Source organism: Camarhynchus parvulus, chromosome 1 (assembly GCF_901933205.1).
Source record: "Camarhynchus parvulus chromosome 1, STF_HiC, whole genome shotgun sequence".
Lineage (NCBI taxonomy): Eukaryota > Metazoa > Chordata > Aves > Passeriformes > Thraupidae > Camarhynchus > Camarhynchus parvulus.
In genome coordinates, this window is record NC_044571.1 from 5,639,831 (window position 1) to 5,657,617 (window position 17,787).

A 17,787-nucleotide genomic window follows, 5' to 3' on the forward strand; every position below is an offset into this window, starting at 1 on the left:
ACTGCATAAAACATATTACACATGGCATAAGATTTTGTTTAGAAATTGGTATTTATTGCAGGTGTTGGCTAAGTTTGTTCACCTCACATGAAAGTTTTGTCTCTGGCAGGTGCTAATATCTGATCGCTTGGGAGAAAGGCATTTCTGTCCTAAAAATCTATCATGCCCCTGGCAGTTTGTATGAAAGACCAGCTCCTTCCTGATCTCCCACAGCTGCTCTGCTAAATCCATAAACCATGACAGTGGATTACCTTTATCATTGATTTAACTGTCACCACTAAAAGTAGTTAGAAGTCATGAAATAAGCCAGCAAGCGCATTTGAAGCAATGCCCTCCCGAGGCACATATTTCCTTTTATCAGTTTTAAATTAATTCTCCTTCATTGCGTGACGTGTGCCTTATTCTCACTTTGCAGGATGAGTAAAAAGGAAGCACCGATCACTTTCCATCTCCTGCTCCATCATTTTGTTCTCTCAACTGCTCTCCCTTCTGCTGCTTCCCCCTTCCAGCTGACACAGGCCAGCAATACACAACCATGGCTTTTGCCAAGAGGGATTCCTTTCCTTGCTGAGGTGGGGCTGCTGTGCTGGGCACAGTGAAGGAGAAGGTGGTGGGGGTGAGTTATGGGTCACCTGCAGGAGGAGAGGGGCAGGTCAGAATCCCTCACTGCTGTGGCTGGACCTTGGCACCAGAGTGCTTGGCTGGCTGGCTGTGCTCAGCCTGCTCAGTGCAAAAACAGCCTGTGTTTTTCACTGCTACCAGTCTGGCATCTCCTGCCAGCTCTAGGCATTTCCTTTCTGAAGAAAAAAACAACCAAGGTTCGATCATTCACTTTTGGGGTTGTGCTAAACTTGCCAGCATCTGTTCCATCTGAGCGGCGGGGGAAAAACACCAGTCCTGGACTGGGAGAGAAAGGGAAGGTACCAAGTTGTAATGTGAGAAATGAAAGCAAGAAAAACAGCATCTTGAGAGATGTTAAAGACAAAAACAAATGCTGTGAACAGGAGAAGAGACAGATTTCAGAGGAAAGGAAGGAAGGCAGTGACTAAAGCACCAAGAGTGAAAACAGTGTACACATGGAAACTGAATCCAGACTCCCAGGGTTTCTTTGTACTTGTTTTTCCTACCATTTCACAGAAATCATGATGCTGGCGGGATCCCTCTATACCCAAGGGTCAGTGATGTCAATGAAAGTTGGTGGAGCTGCACTGATTTGTATCCATTAAAAAGTGACTTTCTCAAATTTCTCAGAATTACTGGAGTTTAAAATAATGCCCTGAGAACCCAGCTGAAAACAACAGTTAGGATTATCCTTAAGTCAGATCATACTAAAACCTAATTAAAGATTGTTTAGAATGCATCCATTATTTTCTAAGAGTTGCAAAATTCCTAAATTTGGATGATCACATGGAAAACATAACCCTGGAAAAACATATGTGTGACACTTTTCTGTCAGTTCAGGAGTCACAGCAAATGCACAAAGAGCTCTACAAATTCCAGCTCAGCAAACAACTACTTTAGAAAGCAAAATAAGTAAATATTATCTCTGTTTCCCCACAAGCTTCTGTTTAACTTCTTGGATTTACCTTTCCATCACTCTCCCTTTCCTTCAAAATGTGATAGGTGGAGTTTAAAATAAAAACTTCAGGATAGAAAAAAAAGAGAAAAAAAATTGATCCTTAATTTCTTTAAAAAAATAACATTGGTTGTTGGTTTTTTTTTTGTTTGTTTTTTCTCTGTTTGTCAGGTCAAACTAAGCTTGTCAATATTTAGGGGTCCCTTTGCAGCCAAAATCCTTCCTTGCTCTCATTGTGACTGCAAGAGCTGAATACAAAGCCCTTTCAGTATTTTTTTAACTCTCAGGTTATATTTTACAAGACACAATCCACTCTCCCCTGTGACTCCCTCCCTTTGCTCTCTCTCAGGAACTGCCCTAATCTGGCTGGGGCTGTCCCAGCTGGAGGTGACACTGAGGGAGGGAGGGAGTGCCCATCTGGTGACACCACCACGCTGGGCCATCCTCACTGCCCAGACCTCTGGTCCTGCTGCATTTTATAACCCGATTACCACAGACTTGGTAAATTCAGACAGACTGCCTACCAGCAAAACGCTCAATATCCCATTATCAGATTTGTGGGCCCACCATCCCTCTTCATTTAGGATGTAATAGAAAGTGTCAGTAATGTCCTATGGAGTTTGGCTTGAAAATGAGTCTTGACTATGCAAATCATAAGTGCACTGGGTGAAGATACTCCACAGAATCACAACAATTTTAAAACATTTTTTATTTAAATATTAAATAAAACACATCAACTAATCATTTTGGTGTACACCTCTCATTTTAACATAAGAAATAAAATGATTGTTCAGTCATGATAAAAAATAAACTATACATCTCAATTAAACCAATCACGTAGTGTCTTTAAATACCCTATTGCATTGCAGTCTGCAGAACAGCACTGTCAAGATAGCTACAAAAAAAAAAAAACAACCCAGACTTTTAAAATTACCTCTTCTGCTCCAGCAAGAATTCCAAAGAGGTTCTACAGCAATTTGAAAAGAAAACAAAATACTATGAAAGTAAAGTGCTTGTCATTGCTCAGGACAGGAAACAAAAGAATCTGTGGCCTTTAGATCCATGGCATTAAACAAAACACAAATTGAGGAGGAAGTTCTGTGGTTTAAGTACATGTGCTACCCCTTACAAAACTGAAGGCCAAGTTGCTGCTTTGTGACAAGCTGGCTTCTTCTTACCCTCCTCTCCAGCCATCTCCATGCAATCTCTTTTTTGGGTTGGGTTTTTTGGGGGGTTGTTTGTTTGTTTGCTTTTAAACCCACACTACAAATGAGCATGAGACTTTGGTGTTTTCTCTGCTGCAAGGCACCACTCATTAACAGGAGTTCAACTCGAGCAATTTTCTGTCACTTTGAAGATTCCAGACCATGGAGCAGCAGTGGCAAGGTGGAGATGCTCCAGTACAGACACACAGATACAACACACAGATAAAGAGGTTGTTTATGGAGAGCCACAGACAGAGCCACATGACATCTTCAACTCTTCCTACTCCCACCAATTAACCTGGTCAATCTTTGGCTTTTTTATTTTTTCCTTAAAAAAAAAAAACTAAACAAACCAAACAAAAAAGAAAACCCAAAAAACCCAAAACAGGTCTCTATATTATTTGCAAATGTGTAATACTGCAGGTTGCATGAAGCCAAGGTAACTTGAAGGCACCCTGTGTCATACTAGGGAGATGGGTCCTTTAAGCATTTAGACAGAATGCAGCCACACTCTGACACTCAGATGGCAGCTCCCAGCCAAGCTGTCTCACTGTCTGCTCACCTGCTTCCAAAGTTTGCATGCACTCCCTAAGTCATGTCTGTAGGAGCACAGCCTGTCCTCCCCTTTAAACCTCAGCACAACCTCTATTGACACCAACAGAAGTCATGGTCTGCCTCGGGAGGGGACTCGGGGTTTATACCAGAAACACAACAGAAGCATATTACAAAATATAAAAAATAACTAGTGTTATATAGTTTTCTGCTTCCTATTTATATACATATACAGCATTAAAAACCATACGAAAAAACACCTACCTAATGCAAAACCTCGTTTTGCTAATATGCCAAAAAACAAACCAACCAAAAACAAACACCCAAAGATTGTGCTGTTTTACTCACTTTTAATACAGTTTTGTTCAGAAAAAGCTGTACTCCGTTAGAGTAGAATTCTGTTCTAGCCTATTCCTTTTGTATTTGTCAGTATATAATTATAACCTCAATATTGCACATTTCCCCAAGAGTCAGTTCTGTTTGGACCCTGATAATGAAATGCATAAAAACATAATTAGCAGCGGAAATAACGATGCGCAGCACTAAGAAATACCCCTCAGGCAACTTTGTAGGAAACCTCCAGGAGGGCTTTTTAAAAAGAAAACCCTTCCCATTACCCCACAGGTGCTGCTGCTTCCCTCCTCAGTGCCTCAGCAAGAATATGAACAAACTTAAGAGTTTATAAAAGGATTCCTAAAGATTACCCAGACCAACAAAATATGGGCATGTGTGCACCTGTGTGTATGTACACACACACCACTCCCAAACAAACATCCCTGCAAAAGACCAGGCATTATGCAATTTGGATCCTGATTACCAAGGGATACATTTCCAATAGTTACTGCTTCTGTACTAATTAGAAGGGCATGCTGAGCTTTTCCAGCTGATGTATCAAGCAAGAAGTTCACAGTTTTCATTAAAAGTATGTGTATCTGGGAAGTGTGGAATGGGGATGTTGGTTCCTTTAAATAAAATGAGTGTTAACAGGAGGGAAAAGGAAAAACAACAAATGGCAATGCTTCCATTTTTGTCTCCTATGAATGCATAATGCTGCAAGCCACTGGTTTTCTGTTTATTTTTTTTATTAAAGAGGTAATCATCTTCACAAACCCATAAATGAATATTGTGAAAAAGGGAGGCTCTGGTCCCTTCTTTGAAAAGCCTCTCCCTCTGCTGTGTCACCACTACTGACAGCTGCTAATCTTGCATAACAGCAGAGCTGTATTGGTCTGACTTGAGTACAGTACCGAAGAGTTCTTCCCCAACCACATCCCTCCCTGCCCCCACAAATGCCCCACCCATCTGCCCCATCATTATTTTTTTTCCTTTAAAAAAAAAAATCAGTTTCTATTCGTATTTGTTCAGTGCAAGAATAGTAGAAGCAAAAAGACATACATATTGCTTGTTTCAGTCCTATAAAGTTGCCAGCTTTCTGAGCCAGACAGCCTCTTCACATACTTCAAAATTTATTGCTTCTGAGAGTCACTCGTCCCCACGCCGCCAGCCAGCCACGGAGCAGCGGTGAAAGTTCCCCCGCAACGAGAGCTGCCCGAAGCTCTCACTTGACCAGCACAAACTTGCCCAGCTGGCTGGAAGTCAGGTCCTCCATCTCACAGTCCCCGTGCTGCAGGGTGACAGTGTCATAGCTCGGGGATGGCGTGGAGAAGCTCTGCTGCTGGGAGAAGGGGGCGGCCAGTGGGGCTGCGCTGCTGCTGCTGCTGATGTACAGGTGAGTGTCCAGCAGGTGAGCGGCCGACGACACCGGGGACACGCTCAGCCCCAGGAAATGAGGTTGGAGCAGTTGGCTGCTGCCAGCAAAGGCCAGCTCAAAGGAGTTCTCCCTTTGCAGCTCTGACAGCAGAATGGAGTTGGAGGCTTTGCAGGTTCCATCAGAGGAGGGGATGCTGCTTGCCGTGGGTGTCTGGGAGGTCTGGGGACAAGCTGTTTGGAGTAGTTGGTGATGCTGGAACTGGAGCATTCTGAACAAAATCCAAGGGGGAAAGGGTTAGTTCTATTCCTATTCCATGTTCTATTCCTTCCTTTCTTGCCCCTAACCTTGACCATAACCTTCCCCTCTGTTTTCTTCTCTCTATCAAACCTCTCCTTAGCCCAGCCAGCACAATCAAAGCAAGCTGCCCGAGCCAGGCTTTCCTCATTCTGTCAGAATTCCCTACCCCTTCTGTCAGAGGGCAACTGTCACAACCAAGTTTATCTGGTCACGATTTGGCCACCTAATAATAGATGTTCTAGAGACAATGTGTGCAGATAAACCGGAAGCTCAATTTTCCATCTCGCTTCTATGGGAATGAAGAGGTGCCACCACACATGACATATGAGGCCACTGGAACTGTGCCTCCTTTGTGGGCTGTAACTTTTCCAAATTACAAGGTCTCATTTCCTTGCCATGGGAAAATTACAGGAGGAGGCAGAGGAGGAAAGAAATCATTCCCAAAACTAACAAAGAAAAACACAGCTTGCAGTAGGGGAGAAGCAATGTTTTCCCCCACACTACCAAACTGCTTCTCAATTCAGCAACCTCCAAATATTTGAACATTGAGATTTTTGAGTGGAATTGCATGTCCTGTGTTACATGTGCCAGGGCAGGAAGCCACAAAGGAAGCCAAGCAGTTTACCCACTGCCACACAGCAAAGATGGACAGCAGGAACCCCCAGTGACCAAACCCCAACCTCTTTTGCTGTGTTTACCCCTCCTTGCTTGCCCTTAACCCAAAGCAAACACGATGAAAAGACACCAAAGCTCCTCCCTCACCTCTGCTGCTGCAGCACCTCCTCCAGGAGGCTTCTCCCCTCTCTGCTGCTCCCGCTGCTGCTGTACATGCAGGTGTTGGGCTGCGTGTGCTGGAAAGGGCTCATGGCACTCCTTGCTGCCCGAGAGGAGGAGGAGGACTGACACACCTGCCGAGCAAAGCCTTTGATTTTATTCAAGCCGAGGAACCCCTTGGCTCGAGCGTTCTTCCGCAGCTGCTGCCTAAAAGCCTTCAAGCCTGTGGGACATGAGGAAAAGAAACGTACTTTAATCCTCCTCGGCGTTTGCCTACAGTACAGATCAGCCTTTCTGGGCACTGCCTTCCTGGGTGGGAGAACTGGGCTGGAAGAGACTCCAGTTCACCTTCTGCCTGGTGGTCAGAGCAGGATTTAGGTAACGAAACAGGGACTGGGACAGCTGCACCCTTGTGCAGATGGACGTGCACGGCAAAGGAAAAGCCTGAGAGAAATCATGACGTTGTACACTCCATATTTTAGGAGGAAGGTGGAGCCTGCCATCCCACTCACGGCAGCAGAAATATCTCCATGGGCAGGCTGAATGAGTGTCTGAGAACCTTTCCTCCAGGCACCTTCCCCAGGGCATCCCACCCTCCCTCAGGCCCGTGAACACAGGAGGCAGAATACCCAGGTGTCCAGCCTCAGTGTGACACTAAAGGGCAGCAAGTCTCCCCGCAACCTACCCTTTCCCAGTGGCTGTTGGGGAGGGTGCAGCTCCCCAGCAACAAGGCCAGGAAGGCATTACCTTGAGTTAATGAGGTATCAGATGCTCGCCTTCCTTCTTGGAAGCTGACAGGCAGGAGAGAAGCACCTCCCATGCAGCCCTGGACTTGTAACACGGGAGCATCAGACTGGGAAGCGAGGAAAGGCGACGTCATCCTCGCTGTGGCCGGGCTCCCCGTCATTACTTGACCTGCCAAACAGCTGCTCAGGGCCACTGAGCTGTCATTTGAAGATGAAGTAAGGCAGCTGTCTGAGCTAGTTCCCTCTGTGGGGCTGGCAGAGGAGGAAATGACTATACCTATGGAAGGGAAGGAAGGAGAGAAAGAACATTCCCAAGATGAGTACAGGAAGGAACAAACATGACATCAGAGCCTTCTGCCCACCTACACTGGCACTAATAAACAGCCTTGAGCTGGAGAGGTGTCCAGCAACTCCTGTTGTCCCAGGGCTTGACTCCAGCAAGGGGTCAACAAATCAACAAATAACCTCAGTTTGGGCTCCTGTCCAGCTGGACAGCAACACCAGCATCACCAGGCTGTGCTGGATCAGGCACACAGCGTTTTTTAGCACAACCAGGATTATTGTTTTGTGAACAGTTGTGCTTATTTAGTCGGCTCACAGGGTCTGGGTATGTACCAAATTCAATCAGTGAGGTGTTTTTTGTTAAATTCAGGCACTTTTTCTTCCCCTAGTACAACAGCAGAAGCAAGCAGACCAGGTTTGTGACCTGCTTGTGAGCATGCTCCCCTCTGAAGAGATCTAGGTGAAATACAACAGCACAACTTCTCTTCCCTAAGGACCCTGCTTATCTGTAGGAAGACAGAACTGGGGAGAGCAGAGTACAAACCTCTTTTTTAGGCTTTCCTACCCCAGTCAAGGTAAAATCAGCACACTCCCCCTCAGCATTTGGGCTCTATGGTACTCCTTCTCTGCTGTTTTTCCCCTACCTACAGACACCCTTCATCTCTCCCAGACTTACTTACATGGAGGGACATGCTGATAGAAATGGGTGGTCACTTCTGCCAGGGTGTGCCTCCTGCTGGTGTTGCTAGGGATGCAGATGGGGTGGTCATATGCCTTAATTTCATCTTCCAGCTCCTTCTCTTGCCTCACTTCCTCGCTGATGGTGGTCTCCAGCAGGCTGTTTGGGGAGATGGAGCGGTTCCGGAAGAGCCCGTTGAAGTTGGTATCCACAGGGAAGAACACAGGCTGGAAAACATGCCAGATCACAGACTTCAGGGTCTTTTCCTTATTTCTGCACTACCTTTTAATACTCTGTACAATTCTGTGGCATGTCTTCAGTAGGAATATTGTTTGAGAGGCTACGTGACAATGTGTCCAAATGCCAAACCAAACATAGGAGGGAGAGAACAATCACAACCCCCATTGTTGTGGATTGGCAGAACAATGAAAAAAAAAGAAGCAACACAGAGTTTACCAGGGAATACCAACCTGTAATGGATTGCTTATGTCACAGTCCATTTCTGCCTGCAAGGATGGCTGAATCAGGCTCTGAGGTTGCTGGTAAAGCAGAGATGATCGCAGGGTTTCACTAGTGAGAGTGTCCTGAGGCACCTGGAGAGAGAGTGATGCACAGAAGCCATCACACCCACTGCAGTTCCACGTGACTTTTCAGATACTGGAGAGTCACAGAATTTCAGAGCCACCTTCCCTGCAAGCTCTCTCCTCATGCTTTCTATGAAAATGAACAAAGCTAATCCATCAATGCCAACACAAACACAGAACTCCTCCTCCTCCTAAGTTAGGCAATTTAACTGGAAATGCAATTTGCAGAGGCACCCAAACCACACTTTAAAGGGGGTGGGGGCGAAGAAAATAAAATGAATGTCAGAAAAACACATTAAGTGACTCATGGAGTCCTTCGGAGGAACCTACAGGATATGCAACAAAGAAGCATAACCAAGCCATGCCTAAAAGGGCAGATTTCCATGAGAAGTCTAACCCTGTGGCTCATTATTGACCTGCACTGGAGGCAGACTATTCTTTGGACCATGACCTGCGGTCACTTCCTAGGAAACAGGGCATTAATATTCACTCAGCCTCCTGCTGAAGAACAGCAGGCTGTGTCCTGTCAGAGGGCACCACTATCAGAAATGGTTTTCAGAAGCTTGGCAGCTGCATGGAAAGGGAGATGCAAAGGTGCCTCTGCTCACCTCAGCGTTGGTGATCTCGGAGCTCCGGGGCCGCGGCTGCCGGCCGGCTGCCGGCCGAGTGGACACCTGGCTGCTCCGGTACTCCTTCAGGCGCTCCAGCAGCAGGTAATAAATGGCAGCAAAATGGTTGTAGCTGCTGTTCTGCAGGGACTGGAAGACATTGGAAGGGCCTTTTTGAGTTACAGGAAACTCAGGATGTAAGCAGCCAAAACTCATCACTAAGGGCTCAGAGCAGCACGCTCAAAAAACCAAGCAAAATCCACAAGCGCAGTGAAGATTTTATGCTGTGACACCAGATCAAGGCCACTCACTGCATGACCTGTGACTGCACCACTGGCATTCTGGTGGTCACTGGAGATGTATCTAAAGGGCAAGAGATGTATCTAAAGGGCAAGAACTCACCTCTACAGTCCTCTGCCTGTCGATGCCAAGGGTTTGCATGATCCCAAGGACCTGCTCGTTGTAGTCGCCCAGGTTGGAGTTGTAGTTTTGCATGGAGAAGGACAAGGACTGCTGCTGCTGAAGGGAGGGGTCAGCCTGCATCCACTTGTGCTGCTTGATCTGGGAGATGGTTATCCGCTTGGTTGGGTCCACAACCAGCATCCGTCGGATTAGTGTTTCACAGTCTGGGTGACAGAGACAAACTCATGAGCAAGGGGCAAAAATGTAACAGCCCAGCCCCAGGTCACTGCTAAGAACACTTCCCAGCAACAGTGTAAGATGCCTATGAAAACAGGAATTAAAGGTTTGGGTGCAGCTGATGACTGATCTGACTATCAGATATTCCAGACAGCACAAGAGATGTTCACATGCATATCACAAAAACAATATTTCACCACAGGAAATGAAGCTGTACTGGATACCAGGTGTCCTTGCACTTTGTACAGGAGCTGGTTTTGAGAGGATGCAGGTTTGATGGCATTACATGCACATAAAATAGGTCAGAACTTAGTACAGAACCCCATCACATACAACTTCCTGGTCCTGGCCCTATACTGCTTATTTACTTATAACCAGGAAATAAAGCTGTTCATGGCTATAACTGATAAACTTCAGACTTCAGCAGTTATCTCCACGTGACAACAGAGGCACGTTCACTTGGTTTTGAAACCAAATCAGAGAGAGGTGATAACACTCCTCAGTCTCACGTTTCTCATCAGACTGTTGGAGTTCTCAGGAAACACTGCTGAGTCCCACTATTCCTGCTCGCCTTGGCAGCACAGCCACATTGGAATACCCCCCTTCTGCACAGCTAAAATATCTCAGGAGAACTACACCTATGCCAGCATTGCAGGCTAGTCTCATTAAAATCCTGTTTTCCCTCTTTTCTGAGTGATTATTTCTCCAGCTAGGGAGTCAAGTATTTTTGTAATCCATAGGGATATTCTAAGAAAGGAAACTACAGCTTTTTAGATGCACCACAAAGCAGATCCCAGAAAAGAAAACATCTGCTGCCCTACAGAAACTACTGGATACATAAAAACAAAATAAATGCCAGCTGCAAACTGGATAGCTACTACTTTATGGCACCTGTTCTAACATTAAGGATCTGAAATAAAAAAGCACCTTCGGACATGAAGTAGGGGATGCGGAACCGCCCCTCCAGCACTCTTTGCCTCAGAGTTGGTAAATTGGGTCCATCAAAAGGCAGAGAACCGCAGACAAGGACGTACAGAACCACCCCAAGGCTCTGCCAATAGAAAACAGCACAGCACATGAGTGACTTCAGGAAAAGCAGTGATTCTGAAGGCCCACAGACCCTCTCAAGGTGTGAAACGCAGTTTCTGAGGAATAGCAAGCTCACCCATATGTCAAGGTGAGGTCCTTCATATTCTTTGCCTTCGAAAACTTCTGGAGCTGCATAGGGTGGGCTTCCACACCAAGTGGAGAGGGGCTCTCCAGACTTGTAAAAGTTTCCAAAGCCAAAGTCTGAAATAAAGGTGAAAATCTGGGTTAAGACAACAACACTCAATCACATACTAATATTTCAGAAGTAGCAGAAAAATGGAGAGAAAGGAACAGATGTGTTGCTTTGTTTTCTCTCTATTCATTTAAGCTACTCCCTTCTGTTCACAAAATCTGTTCCAAGAAATATCTGTAACTCTTTGTTTTATTTCCACTTACAGAAATACAAACACATTTACAGGATCATCCTAGGGAAATCCCAATGTCTAAACAACATGCCTGATGTTCTTTATAAAGTGACCTCCTATTTCCTAGTACCTGCTAATTTGATATTCATGTTAGCATCCAGCAGGAGGTTCTCTGTTTTGAGATCCCTGTGCACGATGTGGTGGCTGTGACAATATTCCACTGCTGAGAGAATCTGCCAGAACTTCTTCCGTGCTTCACTCTCACTCAGGTGCCCGTTGGAGGTCAGGTGATCTGCCAGACAAAATCAGAGAGGATTTAGAAACACCCCGAGGAAATTTTTCATAATCCTGCAGGTGCTGCGCTTGCTGTTTGACAGCTGACAACACAAGCCCCAGGTTTTTAATCAGAATGTATCTGTTACTCAGGAATGACAAAATAAAGCCATGGTTTCTTAAATCTAAGGAACTGTGAGCTCTGTCAGTGAGGACTTACCAAACATTTCTCCATTCTTTGCAAACTCAGTAACAATGTACAGCATATCCTTTGTCTCCATAACCTGTCAAGAAATGAGAGAACACAATTAAAAAAAAAAAACAACAAACAACCAGAGCTCTATAGTTTCATTTATTTTTCTATGTGATTTCTCAAACATATCCATTCAAATTCATATTTGCTGCAGCAGCTGGCAGTAAAAGCATCTAATTTTGCACCACAGAGTTCTTTCCAAAGCAAACTGGTAATGAAAAAGATAATAAATCAAGGCTTATGTGCCTACATTATACAATGGCTTCCCAGGCCATTGTTCTCCTCACCATTACCAAGCCACCTAATCTCTGCAAGAGAGCAGATGAGTGTTTAGATAATTTCATACACTCTCCTTTTGTCAAAATATGCATATATAGTTTTATGACATATTTTCAACATGCAAATAAACGTAGAAGTTTATCTAAAGTTGTCTTTGTTTCAAGGCTAGTGGGGGCTCAGATCAGCAGGGATAGCTGCAAGCTGGACAAAGCAAGAAGTGGTATCAGACCCCCTGCTCCTGTTTGGAGCTGGCTGGGACATGGGGACCCTCCTGTGCAAGTGACAACAGGCTCTTGTTTGTGTAACAGCAGTGCTTGGTGCACATCAACAACTGTCAATATATTGCCTATCAATCTAGTATCAACTTGCTTTGATATTTCACAATATTTGCCTATGGAGGAAAATAAAAAAGAATAACTAAAATCCAAATGCTGAATGAGAGATGCTGAGCATTTCCAAGTTCATCTTCAGTCGCCACAGCACACCTTTGAAATGTTGCACTTCAGAATACACCATTTCCCTGGAAACATTTCCCTTTCACGGAGCAGATACTTTGTTTAGGAAGCAGGAGGCTCACAACAGGTTAACAATCAAAAAAAGCCTCAATTCTACTTCAAAGGCTGTAACTTCCAGGCTCCCAACATGTAACCTTTTTCAAAGACTCTTGTCCTCCCCTCACTACAAGTACACACAGACACGAAATGAAAATAAACAAACAAGAAGCAAAGGAAGAGAGGTTCCCAGTTTAAAAAACTGAAGGAAAGTGTTCTGGGAAACTTGCCAGCTGAATGAAATTAAGACGTGGTGCTGAAACTAAAACAATGATGAAATAATACAAGAACACACACCCTACACTGGTATGTCATCTAATTCCATCTCTGCTTCTCAGCCTCCATCAAACAGGTAAAGCATCAGTTACAACAACAAAGAAAAGAAAACTTCACTGAAAAGAAATTATGGTCCACTACCAACGTCATCTGCTGCATCAAGTGAAGTGGTTCAACGAGATGGAATTTAACCTGCTTTTCTAAATGCTCTGAAACAGTATTTTCACCCACATCATTCCACTGAAATGAACTCAACCGAACTGTTAGAATGTTTCTGTGTGTCCTATACTGCCCCGTGGGCAACCCTGACGTCAGCCCTCAACAGAGAATCATTTTTGTTATGATGGGTAACACTATAAATACAAACACTTCATGTGTGTCAAGGTCTTTTAAAATAATGCCTTGCCTAAGCACCTGCCTTACTGGCTCTTCAGCCTTACATGTTAATTAAACTTTTTTTTCCTTTCTTTTTTTTTTTTTAGCTAACAAAGCCAGCAGTAAGATCACAGCTGGTAATAGTGTTTACTACTGCACATGGACTTTCAGACCTGCTGCTTCAGCCCATCTCCACCTTTCTCCCCTCTGCCCTTTTAGACAGGTCCAGAAAGACTGATAGCTCTGCCCTGCTCATGGCAGGGGCTTGCACCAGATGACCTTTAAAGGTCCCTTCCAACCCAAACTGTTCTGTCCTCTTAAATCCACACAGCATTGTTTAAATGATAAAGATGAACTTACACCAAAGGTTACTTAGATCTAACGTTTAGAATTTGCAAAGCAGCCCTTGCTCACAAGACAAATGTGATCCTGCTTTCTGCACAACACATTCATTTGTTCCCACGGTTAAAAATATCCATCAGTGCAGAAACTAAACAAATCTAAATCAAAATTCATGTTGTGAAACTCTGCAGGGGAAAGATACTTAAAATACACTTTCAAAACTACACAAACTGCAACAGAACAACCAAACAGGTGATTTTTGGACATATTCTAAGATACCAACATTTACCACCTTTTCCTTTTTCATTAATCTAATTCTTTTAAGTTTCCACTTAGACTTTCTACTTAGATTAATTTGGTTTAATTGTTGGTGATTTTAAATTCCTTCCACTTAAGGCAAACTCAACTTTAGTGCTTCCTTCTCTACCACCCAACGTGAGTTTAAGTCTTCCTCTCATCTAAAGCATGTAAGAAGTTCCAATCTTCTAAACTGGGAAGAGCAGACGAGATAGGAAAAGCAAGTTAATGATAGAAATTCAGCTAACCCATTCCTCAATCTGAAGCAAACCTCAGCCTGGTTTCAGCTTTGTAAATTTTACAGTGAATTTTGTCAAAAAGCTGTCTAGTACCAGAAACTTGTTCAAAGAATGAAAAAAGACTTTGAAGGCATCCAGTTTACTTCAAACGTTTTTCAAAAAGTATTTCAGTATTTCAATATGCTTTCTCTCTACAAATATTAGATGCAAAAATCACATGCAAGAGACCACAAGCATACTTTATCTACGTGCTGCACTTCAAAGGTGGACTCTTACCTGATATAGCTTGATAATGTGGGGATGATTCAAAAGCTTCATTATCTGAACTTCTCTATAAATCTTCTCCAGGTTGCTTGGGTCTAACCTTGTTTTGTCTATTATTTTTATTGCAACCTGCAAATTTAAATAATAACAAAACAACCCCAGGTATTACAAAACAGGTACTCTCACTGTTAAGATATCTTTAAAAAAGAAAAAAAAAAAGACACACCCCCCACAAACACACTACTCACAAAATCCAAGTAAAGTAGCTTTTAAAGTAGCTTTTAAAGCACAGACTTGACAAAGCTGATTCTGTTTTTCTGAACCGCACAGAATTCGCGGCACAGAACGTTTTCGTTTTTCTTTTCTACGTCAAAGGATTACACGTAAGGTAGCGAACAGAACTGCAGAAATTAGCACTGGACAGGATTCTGTAAATCTTTTAATCCGTCCCATGCCAGTGAAAAACAGATCCCTGTAACAGACTATCTCCTACTGTAGTGACTGAAACGATTTTGACATGCACCAGAAATATAAATACTGCTGCACGCCCAGGAAAAAAATATTTCTGCAAATAAGACCCCGAGTTCTTTGTTCTTGAAGACCACTGAATGAAAAAAAAAAAACCAAAAAACCCCAAAACGTCTGAAGCGCGGCGTTTCCAGCAAACTGAGAGTAACTCAACGGAGCTACAGTAACACTCAGAACTGCGGGAGCTGGGTTTTTTGCAGGCATTCTTGCCGAGTTTTAATTCTACACAGCGGGAAAACTCGCAGCCCCTGTCCCGCGGAGCGCAGCATCACCCGCGGGGCTCCGCGCCCGCTCCCCGCGCCCCGACAGCGCCGGCCCCGCGCACCCACCTGCGTCTTGGTCACCCTGTGCCGGGCCAGCTTGACCACGGCGAAGTTGCCTTTCCCCAGGGTCCTCTCGATGTCGTAGAAGCCGACTCGCAGGGGCCGCTGCTGGCCGTGCGCGGCCGCGGGCGCCGAGGCGAACTCCGACATGATCACCATGGCTCAGGCGGGGGCCGGGCAGCGCCTCAGGACGGGAGCATCGGCGCAGCACCTGCACGGACACGGCAGCGCCTCAGGACGGGAGCATCCGCGCAGAGCCCGCACGGACACGGCAGCGCCTCAGGACGGGAGCATCCGCGCAGAGCCCGCACGGACACGGCACCGTCAGCGGCGCTGCGCTCCGCCGGCCCTGCCCGCCCCGTCCGCGCTGCCGCCGCCGGCCCCGCTCCCCCGCGGCCGCGCAGAGCCCGGCGGAGCGGCGGTGGAGCCGCCTCGTACCTGGCGGGCGGAGCGCGGTGTGCGCGCAGGGCTGTGCGGGCGGGCGGCCGCGCGTGTGAGTGAGTGCGGCGGGGCGAGCGCGCACCGGGGGGCAGGCGGCACCACGCGGGATGTCCCGGCCCCCCGCCCTGCCCGCCCCTCGCCTCCATGCGCGCACCGCCCGCCCCGCCCGCCTCTTCCCCCCGCCCACCGCCGAAAGCCGAGACGGGCCCATTGACGTCACTTTGACGCCAGCGAGACGCGCGGCCGGGCGCGGGGCTGGAGGGGAGCGGAGACACCGGGACGTTGCCAGGGAACGGGCGGCGCTGACGCGGGCGCTGATGGAGCCGTCGCCCGGGAGACCCGGGGGGGCGGTGACGTCAGGGGGGGGGAGGCAGGGATGGAGGGGGGGGTCGGGGGGTCTCCTGCCCACCCCCCGGCCCGGCACGGCTCGGCCCGGCCCGCCCTCCCGGCGGGGTCGCTCCCCGTAGTGGCGGCGGCTCCCGACGGGGCGTCCCCGGCAGCGCGGGGATGTCGCGATTGCGGCGCCGCCCCGGCGACAGCACCTGGAGCTGGTGACCCCCCGGTGACCGCGGCTGCTGCCGGCGGGGGTGCCGGTGTCCCCAGCCGCCGAGGCACCTCTAGCGCAGTGAGATGGGGAAGTCCCGCTGGCGGTAGGAAAAGTGCGGCTGCAGCCCTGCAGGGGAGCGGTTCTCCCCGATCCCGAGGCTCAGGGGAGCTGTGCATGCACCGCATCCTTTGCACTGTGCCTGCCGCAGGAAACGCATCCTCCTTCCCCTGCGCCAGGCCGGCTTCCCTGTCCCTGCATTCCAGGGTGTGATGGACGGGATGCTGCAGAGGGGATGCTGAGGACACCCCGATCTGGGGACAGCAGCCCTCTGGGTCCACCAGCTGGGCACTGACAGCAGCAAAATAATAAAGAGTGTGTATATATGTGTGTGCGTGTGTCTGTGTGTGTGTATAAATCACAGAATGGTTTGGGTTGGAAGGGACTGTAAAGATCCTTCAGTCCAATGTCCTGCCATGGGCAGGGACACCTTCCTCTAGATCAGGTTGCTCCAGCCTCACCTTAACACCTCCAGGGATGGGACAGCCACAGCTTTTCTGGGCAACCTGTTTCAGTGTCCCCCTAGCCTCACGGTAAAGAATTTCTTCCTGATATCTAACCTAAACATACCTTCTGTCAATTTGAAGCCATTGCCCCCTGTCCTTGTATATAGTCTGTCTTCATCTCTCTTGTCAGCTCCCTTCAGGTACTGGAAGGCTGCAATTAGGTCACCCTGGAGCTTCCCTTTTCCAGGCTGAACAATCCCAATTCTCTCAGCCTTTGCCCACAGGAGAGGTGCTCCATCCCTCTGATCATCCTGGTGGCCTCCTTGGGCTCTCTCCATTGAGTCCATGTCCCCCATATTTGTGCAGCCCTGTGACACTATTGCAACTGAGCACTCAGAATACACCTGCAGTGCCATTATCCCTGCTCAGTGTGGCAGGGAGGCTTAGGAAATTTCCCTTTGGCACACCAAGGCTTAAGGATGTTGTACAGAATTGAGCCTCAGCCAAGAGACTCCTCTCAAGGTCAGATGTGGAACAGCAGATGCACAGGGTTCAAGCAGGAGGATCTTCAGCCTCCACGCAGCAGATGACCAAAATGTTTGCACACTTGGAGTCAAATTCCAATCTAGTCTCAGAAATAAGTCCTGAATGATGCCTGCCATATCAGTTTTTCAGCTTTATCTTCTCTATTGCAGTCAGTCTAGGCTCTTTTCAGACTGGTAGTTCTTCAGTCAGGAGATGGGTTTCTGACTGGAAAACTCCCTCTCAGTCTGAGCCTCTCCCCTGACCATCACAGCCCATGGCACACTGCGAGGTGACCCTGCTCTTCCATCCAGGGCCACCATACAAATTGGATTTGCCAGACTGCTGGAAATAAGGTAGAAAAGTTGCAGCTCTGCTTCACGCTGAAAATTTCAAAGCACTTGGTAAAAATCTTCAAAGAGACGATGAAGAGGGGATCTAATCAATTCATGCAAATATCTCCAAGGTAGGAGCCAAGATGATGGTCCCAGACTCTTCAGTGGTGCCCAGCATCAGGATGAGGAACAACGGCCATAAAATAAACCACAAGAAATTCCACCTCAACATGGGGAAGAATTTCTTTCCATGGAGGTGGCAGAGCTCTGGAACAGCTGCCGAGGGAGGATACAGAGTTTCCTCTCTGGAGACATTCCAGAGCCACCTGGAT

General features: G+C 46.9%; 1 protein-coding gene across 1 annotated transcript; it reads right to left on the reverse strand.

The window, feature by feature from the left end:
* Positions 1-2,328: 2,328 nt before the first annotated feature.
* SIK1 (salt inducible kinase 1) lies at positions 2,329-15,607 on the reverse strand. Its single transcript, XM_030957394.1, has 14 exons — positions 15,546-15,607; positions 15,114-15,318; positions 14,269-14,385; positions 11,601-11,664; positions 11,238-11,399; positions 10,819-10,943; positions 10,581-10,704; positions 9,417-9,640; positions 9,015-9,164; positions 8,293-8,415; positions 7,824-8,049; positions 6,863-7,138; positions 6,104-6,338; positions 2,329-5,312 (listed from the first exon to the last, which is right to left on the reverse strand). Exons 2-14 carry the CDS (start codon positions 15,264-15,266, stop codon positions 4,892-4,894), a joined length of 2,400 nt encoding a protein of 799 aa, XP_030813254.1. The 5' UTR covers positions 15,267-15,318; positions 15,546-15,607; the 3' UTR covers positions 2,329-4,891.
* Positions 15,608-17,787: the final 2,180 nt, after the last annotated feature.

Bases quoted from the DNA above. Each gene is read 5' to 3' on its own strand.
- SIK1 (XM_030957394.1), bottom strand. From the start codon at position 15,266: ATGGTGATCATGTCGGAGTTCGCCTCGGCGCCCGCGGCCGCGCACGGC. The intron at 11,400-11,600 runs GTAAGTCCTCAC...TTTGTCTGGCAG, and splicing joins AAAGAATGGAGAAATGTTTG to ATCACCTGACCTCCAACGGG. The intron at 10,705-10,818 runs GTGAGCTTGCTA...TTCTATTGGCAG, and splicing joins GACCTCACCTTGACATATGG to AGCCTTGGGGTGGTTCTGTA.